Here is an 8,766-nt window from a genome sequence, read left to right on the forward strand (position 1 = left end):
TCCATTAATAAATGGTGAGCTTTGGGGGAAAATCAATGATGTGTGTATTTTGAGGACCTTTGGCCAAAACTCTACGTAAGTATTAAGTACCATACATTTTAAAGTGTCAATAGTGTGTTCCCAGGTACTTGCTAGACCAGAGTAATTATAGTTTTTTGCTCTGTTTCTAAAGAATCTTTACTTATAGAGAGACCTCTCGTGTTGGGAGGCTGGACGGCCATGACTGTCATAGCTTAGCAGGGAGGCAGGGATGGGAGCCCTGGCCCTCCCCGTTTGCTTACCCACTGGTCCACTCCATGCCGCGGGTAAGAAGTGTGCCTGGGAAGCACAAGGCTGAAGCTGCCTGAGTTTCCAGCCTGGATATCTACTGGGTCCTCAGCTGGAGGAACTGTGCCCTGTGCTTCAGCATAAAGCATTCTCCCTTCACAGCTTCCAGAGTCACCATCCAGATCTGTTCAGGCTTTTTTTCGATGTTATAAATCTGGGCAGGGGCACGCTAGATCCCAAGGGATGATGCTGCCTGGTCATTGTTCTTATTTTTCCCGTGGGTTATATTTTCTGATTTCTAAGTCTTCCCCAGTTATACCCAGGTAAGGGTAATCTGTTTTACAGAAATATTCTTTGGCGTATTTTGTATTTATGCTTTAATGAGCATTAGGAAACTTCGGTACAAAATAGAATGACTAATGATAATTACAAGAACAACAGTAACACCACTACAAGAAAATAAACTGCACACCATAAGCTACATCAGCGCTCTTCCAAGCACTTCCTCTACATTCTTGTATTTATTTCTCACAGCAGCCTTCTCACACAGAAGTAAATCTTTCTACTTGCATTTTATAAGTAAGCCTAAGATGGATTCGAGCTCAAACAGTGCCACCAAGGAAGTAGCCGAGTAGATTTAGGGGATTAGATGTTGCTTTAGGTCAGTTTGGTGGCCCACGTGGCCCTTGATACCCAACCTTACACAGCTGGGAGACACAGTATGGCCCCAGGGTAATATGCACCCCTCCCAGCAACTCCGCTCACCACAAGGCCAAGGACCAACCCCCCCCATCACCACCAAAGTCGATGGTGGAGGTGGATTGTTAAAATGACTCATGACCCAAAATCCCACTCTATGATGTGGCTGATAGATATACGGCAGGTCATTCTATTCCTGGACAATAATTAGACCTTTTCATTTTATCAAGTATTTGCGGATCAATGTATTTGGATGAGCTAGTCATTTAACAGACCTGACAGTGTTCATATTATATAATAATGGTCATTTTAAAAAAAAAACTGTTTCAAATATTCCTTGAAGAAGGTCAAAATGGTTGGGAGACATTTGACTAGATCCTCCCAGCACTCCAGCGCTGAGAATGGCTCAGAGACAGGTGGCCTTGGCAAAGTCTCACCTTTCTCACTGTTTGGATTCAACAAAACAAGCCATGGTGAATCTCATGTACTTCCCTCTCTTTGTGGAATGGATGTAATTCCTTGAGGGTAATATTATTTCAAATGCTGTGTGGGAGTCCATTCTATCTCTTAAGTTCAGTAATTCCATAATTCATTTTCACGACATCCCTGTGTTCTAAGAGAAATCTCTCTGTTACCCCAGGTCCCAGTAACCCGAAGAACCACCAGGGATCCACCCAGGGGATTTCAGTCAACCTCTGCCTGTTTATAATTGTTGGGGATGGAGAATAAGGGTCAAACTGCACCCAAAGGGAACTGAGCCCGCTGGTGATGAATGGAAATTGGAATCTGCATTCCAATTCCACATATAAAAATAATGCACGAAAACTTTATAATTAAAAAAAAGTCAAACTCCTACTCATACAAACACTTTGGAAAATATAATATTCTGATGAGCAGAGATCTTATATGTACCTTATCTGAATTTCCAATTTTGAAAGATTTTGAACATCTTTGAAGATACCACACTGAAACTATACTGAACATGTTCATTTTCTCTTGTTTTGTGGGTCTAGGACCTCAGGGCCATTGATATGTATGTCTTATGGTTGAAAATCACTCAGAGGAAAAGAAGTATTTAGTTACATGGCTTCCTGCTCATTTGAATTACAATTAAGATGGAGTGTTCCTCCCTGTACATTCCTTTCTTGATGACATGCAACTTTGTACCAAGACTAGATAATATTGCTTTCTCTGTGGTGACCTTTGTTCTCTGTGTCTTTTCCACCATCTTGGATACAACAGTTTTGTGGAAACAGATCATTCAACGCAATGGAGGCATCATTACCAATGCCTTGAATATAAGTTGCCTGGCAAAGGTCACCGATGGCTTCACCCAGGGACACATAGTCGAGGTGGTTCAAGGTGTGCTCACAGACCGCAGAATACGGCAGCAAAATTACAAACCGCTCACAGCTGCGGAGTTTATTGCAATGTTAACCAGCATGAGTCCGGTGTACCAGGAGGAAGAAGAGAGCTTTAAGGTAAACGGAACGCCTATGTGGCTGGGTCTTAGTCGCAAACACTTGTCACATGACCTCCTCCCTCTGGTTCCTGAGTTTCATGAATTTGTTATATACAATGAAATTTGGAAACTTGAAATTTTTAGATCACAAATTCGTTCCAGCCTTGCCAGTAAAGCATGTGCCTTCCAAAATTCAGGAAAAATTGTGGTCTGTGACCTTATAAATTAACAGCCAAATTGCAGAATTAAATAGAAGCTTTGAAACCACTGGATCCAAACACACACACACACACACACACACACACACACACATGCATACACATACACACAATATGTACATGTACACGTGCCTTCCCCTTGGTTCTCACTGGTTTTTACTTCATAGTTCATGTAATGGAACAAGCCCTGCGTGCATAAGGAAAACTAAATAGTGCATTTCAAGCCCGTGCTAGTTTTGTCCCAGATTCGCTGTGGCGTGCTTCATTTTTCAGTGCATTTGCAATAGGAAATCACGAGAACTCACCAAAGTGTAATTTTCTAATTTTGTGTTATATTCTGTGATGTTCATGGAATTTTTTAGATCTAGAGGAAACTGAGAACCAGCTCTTCCAAATCCTTCTCTTATAGGAGGAAAAGAAGTTGCAGAAAGCTATGTGTCTTATCCAAGCAAATCAATATGAAAGCCTAGATGCCCAGGCCAGCAGGCATGTCTCACACTCCTTTTAATCAAAATGAATACGGTTGTGTTCACTTTCTAGACCTGGAGGCAGTTTCCTTGGCCAACTGGGAAAACAAGGGAGAAAAATTATATCCATGCAATTATACCCACCACAACATTGGCCATGCAATCATCAGAAAAAGAATCAGAATTCTCGTCTAAGCCTTGTGTGTCTGGAAGCCTGCTTAAGATTAGGAAAATTTCCCTCTGCAATGTATCACTTTTCCACCAACTCTAAAAACCATATTTCCCTCCTGCTTTGCTACTGTTTCAGTACAAGGTGGAAAAGAGTCACAATACTGATTCCTCCCCAAAATTAGCATAGGGATTGGCAAACTTTTCCATAAATGGCCAGAGAGCAAATATTTTAACCTTTGAGAGTTCCGCAGTCTCTGTCACAACCATTCAATCTTCTGTCATAGTACAAAAACATTCATACGCAGTATGTAAATGAATGGGCATGGCTGTGTTCTAATAAAACTTTAGTGCAAAAACAGTCAGCAAGCCAGATTTGGACCATCAGCTATAGATTTGATGACAGGGGTCTAGCAAAACTGCAAAGAAATATTTCCAACTCCAAGCTGGAGTTTTTGTCAAGGATTTGAATTAATGTTCTTGTTAACTGTTTAAACCTTGTTAGAATTAATTGCAAATATTTATCCTCTTCATGTGATAGATCCTATTCTCTTCTGAAATTCCCAGTTTTTTTTTTCCTTTGTAAAATAACCATTTTCCTTCTTATTCTGAGGAGCTAGGTTTAGGGTATTAAAATCTATGCTTTCTCTTAGCTGGGTTTTTAACTTTCCGAAGTGATTTGTAGAAGTTTTTCTGTTATAGGTACTGGAGGTCCAATAACTACAACTGATCACACTATTCAAGAGAAGGAAATCTTACCATTGTATAACCTGAGATAAGAACACATATGCTTCTCACTTCCATTCTTGGCATATTTGATCATTTTATTCTTTTTTTTTTTTTTTTTGAGCAAACTAAATCATTTTTCCACCATCACTACTAGCCCCCTTGCCCATCAATTTCTGCTTCTTATCGTAGCTCAAGAGCTTGGCTCAGCACTCAGCCCCAACTAGATGTTCAATAAACATTTTTAGTGGCAAATTTATTGAGCAGATGGATAGGTGGGCTGCCACTTCACACTGGTGAATAATGTGATATTGTCGCTGTAGTTGCCTGGGATCATGCCAATCATTTCTGCCCTGAGAAATTGGACCTAACCGTGCTTCTGACAGTGTATCAGACTAGGATCTTGCAGAGTCTCCAAACACATCATATCTTGCTCTGTGGACGTGATGGAGAAAATATTTAAGGATAAAGATGGTAATAATCATAATAATGTTAGTTGATACTTATTAACTACATATGTGCCAGGTGCTGTTACAACTCATTTAGACCTCACAATTTCCCTATTTTACAAATGGAAATTGAGTCATAGACAGGTATGGTAGGCAGAATAATGGCCCTCCAACAATGTCTACATCCCAGTCCCTAGAACCTATAAATATGTTAGGTCACATGGCAAGAGGAGTTAAGGTTGCAGATGGAGTAAGGTTGTTAATCCACTGAACCTAAAACAGATAATCCTTACTTATACTGGTGAGTCCAACATAATCATAAAAAGTAGAAAAGGGAATCAGAAGAGAGAACCAGAAAGTTAGCAGCGTGGGAAGGATCCATTGGTACTCCAAGTAGCCCCGTGTTGCTAGCTTGAAGATGAAGGAGGGGCCACAAGCCAGGAGAGCAGGTAGTCTCAGGAAAGTGCAAAAGATGAGGGAATAGATTCTCCCCTGGAGTTCCAGAAAGGATTACATCCTGCAGACACCTAGATTTTAGCCCAGTGAGATCCATTTTGGACTTTTGACCTTCAGGACCGAAAGATAATAAATGTTCTGTTTTATATCACCAAGTTTGTGGTAATTTGTTGCAACAGGAAAAAAAAAAAAAAGAGGCAAAGTGACTTGCTCCTAGTCACACAGCTAAAAAGGAGCAGAGCTGAAATTCAAACCATAGTCCAAAGACAATTTTATTACCCATATTCTATACCATGTCTCAATAAATTAGGAGTTCATCACCTTACATTTAAAACAGAGCCAAAGCAAAAAGAAAGATGAGAATAATCCCCAAGTGCCAGAAACAAAGATAAATCTCAAACAGGGACAACCATGTGCTTGGCATGCAGCATAGAGAAAAGTCAAGGCTAGGAAACAAAAAAGAAACCAGGGCCATGGAGGATAAAGTGGCAATACCTGCTGCTTCTGTGACCAGATCTGTGGTGTGTCGACATCACCAAGGAGCATTGACTTCAAAGCATCACTACAAGATGTGTTTCTGCATCTGGCTTCCAAGGATTGTGTAGAAGCAGTACTGTGGGGGAGGGAGAAATAATGAGAGAGATGGAGACCACAACAGAGCCTCCTACTCAGAATGAACCTGAAAATAAAAATTCCAAGACATTTTAGGAAATCTAGTGCTAAGTACAACCTTACAAAGATGTTTAAATTAATATAATTCAGATGTTCAAAAAAATAAATGAAGGCATCATTTCCAATAGAGATGTACACTAAGTTTTGAAACAAAGACAGGCAGAAATGGAATAAGAAGAGATAATTATGGGAAAAGGCACAAAAAGAAAGCTTGGAAATTAAAAATACAATAATTTGAAATGGCAAAAATAAAAGAGGTGTGAACTCTAGACTAGACATGGTCAAAGAGCAAATTTATGGACTGGAGGATACTCCCTCCGGAAGCAGCACAGAAAACCAAAAAGGTAAAATCTATAAACTGCAATTAAGAACCTTTGAAGACATTGACACATAACTTATAGAGGTTCTAAAAGAAAAGAATAGAAGAAATATTAGAGGAACAATTATTTGAAGAAAGATTTGCTGAAAATATTCTTGAGTTAAAGACATGAGTTCTTAGATTAAAAATGACCTCCAAGTGATCAGCAGAACAAATTAAAAAAATCCACACACACCTACATTATTGTGAGCCTAGGACTAAGATAACAAGCTAGTCTTCAAAGATGCCAGATTGCCTACAAAGAAACAACAATGGGGAGGTCCGGCAGCTCGTTGATAGCAATCTATTCCAGAAGACGGTGTGATCATTTCTGCAAAGTGCTGAGGAACCGTAACTGTGTACCTACATTTATCCCCAACTAAATTACTATAAAGACATTTAAGACTTAAAAAGACTGAGCTAGCCTCTCACTCAGAGCAATTTAGAAATATCCAGTAAAATTAAAGATGCTCATGCCCTACCCACCCCCCAGGAATTCTATTTCTATGTCTATGCCTTAGAGAAGTTTTCTCATAAGTGTACAAGGAGATATGTACAAATTCCTAATGACAAGTTGGAAATGGCCCATATGTCCATTAATAGGAGAATTGATAAACAACTTGTAGTGTAGTCATTCAGTGAAATATTATTACCACTATAAAGTTTATAAATGAAAATGTTTCTCAGCTTTCAAATGAAAAGTGAAGGTTGAGAAAAATGCATTCACAGGGCCAGCTGGAACCACGAGGTGCTTGGTTGGTATATTGGCTCCAGGATTTCTGTCATGTCTTCAATAGTCCCCCTCCCAGTGTTTGTGTGGCCACCATGGCTCCCACGTGGCCACCGGTCCAGCTTCTGGTGGCCATGTGTGAACCACAGAGGATCATTCACATTACCAAAAAAGCCCACACCCTCAGAATAGAGTAAGATCCCCAAAAAGATAGGTGACTAGTTGATGGGAAGAGCTGCTGGTTAGATTTGGTCTGTGATTCTCTGAAACTGTTAACTCCTTGAGGTGGAAATTTCAAGTTGTGTCAAAATACAGGTTGGAAAATCCCCTGAAAAAGAATTTGTATTAAATATACATTAAATGTCCAAAGTTTAATGGCTGCTTGTCCCTTCCTTCCTTAGCAAGCTTTTCTTTATTTTTAAGAATATTCCAGTGATTCGTGCCATTTTGATATTTTCCTAAACATCTGTTTTATTTCAGAACTGGTATGCCAAAACCCCCATGGGTAAAAGGCGAGCCTTGGCGCTAACGGGAGGGGACACTGAAAAAGAAAAGGATAAAGGGAAAAAGAAGGAAAAGAAGGGGAAAAAGGAGAAGAAAAAGTAATGCCCTTCTGAGGAACCATCCTTGAGTGTCTCAGGGATGGAGCTGATCCTGACCTGCTGGGGAGAAGGCTCACCATTGCCTATCTGAAGAAGACCCCGGCCGACGCCCTGAGCTCATCCGCCCCTGCATTCACTCAGATCTTTAGTAGGCTGCACACCAAGTTCAATGTCCATCACAATTGTTTCTAGAGCTCATAATTGTTTCTCAGTCTGTGTAAAGTTTGTGTGTAATGGAAATCCACTCCACACACAATCTTTCCATCTCATCAGTACTAGTCACCAAATTTACAATATGATAGTTAGAAAATACTCTAATTTGACAATTAGTAAGTAATTTGAGTCTGTAACCAGCACTCTGGCTTTTTATTAATCCATATATACTGTATATTATCTTGCACATATTTTAATACAATAATTCTTTGCTCTATTAATCTAGTTTATATAATGGAATAAAAACTGTTGTCTTTGAATGACTCAGTAATTTGGTTGCTGGAGCCAAAAAAGATGTTTAAAATTAGCAAGCTTGGGGGCGCAAGGGTGGCTCCATCAGTTGAGCATCTGACTCTTGATCTCAGCTCAGGTTTTGATCTCAGGGTTGTGAGTTCAAGCCTCATGTTGGGCTCCATGCTGGGTGTGAGCCTACTTAAAAAAAAAAAAAAATTAACGAGTTTAATCTTCTGATTTTGAAGATGGAGGAACCTAAACCCAGGATCACACAGTGGACATCTGGGACAGAGGGACTGAAATCATCCTCCCTCCCAGCCTGCTGCTCTTGAGAAGCATGGGAAGAATAGCAATCTATTCCAGAAGACTGAGGGCTAGATGAAAAGTACTACATAAACATAGGGTAAATGTGGAAAAGAGGAAGCCTGAATGAAGAAGCAAGAAATGCTAAATGAGAACAAGACTAAAGAATAGAAAAATAATGGTCAAAGATAAATTTAAATTTTGTATGAATATGAAAGTTTGTTTGGTGGAAGATGGTAAATACCTTGCTTCTAAGTTGTGGTGAGAATGCCATCAGAGGAAGCAGACTGAATTTATTTGAAATTTAATTAATTTATTTATTTAAAGATTTATTTATTCATTTTTTTTAATTTGATTATGTTATGTTAGTCACCATACAATACATCATTGGTTTTTGATGTGGTGATCCACGATCCATTGTTTTCGTATAACACCCAGTGCTCCATGCAGTACGTGCCCTCCTTAATACCCATCACCGGGCTAACCCATCCCCCCTCCCTCCTCCCCTCTAAAACCCTGTTTGTTTCTCAGAGTCCATAGTCTCTCATGGTTCATCTCTCCCTCCAATTCCTCCCCCTATTTTTCCCTTCCTTCTCCTAATGTCCTCCATGCTATTCCTTATTTATTCATTTTAGAGAGAGAGAGAAAGCACGCACAAGCAGGGGGAGTGCAGAGGGAGAGGGAGAATCTCAAGCAGACTCCCCACTGAGCACAGAGTCCGACATGGGGCTTGATCCCGTGA

At 39.9% G+C, this 8,766-nt stretch overlaps 1 protein-coding gene across 1 annotated transcript in view; it reads left to right on the forward strand.

The window, feature by feature from the left end:
- The window catches only part of IQCA1 (IQ motif containing with AAA domain 1), a 150,433-nt gene extending 143,123 nt beyond the window's left edge, over positions 1-7,310 (forward strand). The window contains exons 18-19 of the mRNA XM_032408149.1: positions 2,209-2,447; positions 7,153-7,310. Of these exons, the coding sequence (XP_032264040.1) occupies positions 2,209-2,447; positions 7,153-7,278 (365 nt within the window). The 3' untranslated portion in view covers positions 7,279-7,310. The remainder of the gene's footprint in view (positions 1-2,208; positions 2,448-7,152) is intronic.
- Positions 7,311-8,766: the final 1,456 nt, after the last annotated feature.

Source organism: Phoca vitulina, unplaced genomic scaffold (assembly GCF_004348235.1).
Source record: "Phoca vitulina isolate PV1807 unplaced genomic scaffold, GSC_HSeal_1.0 scaffold1, whole genome shotgun sequence".
NCBI classification, from domain to species: Eukaryota; Metazoa; Chordata; class Mammalia; order Carnivora; family Phocidae; genus Phoca; species Phoca vitulina.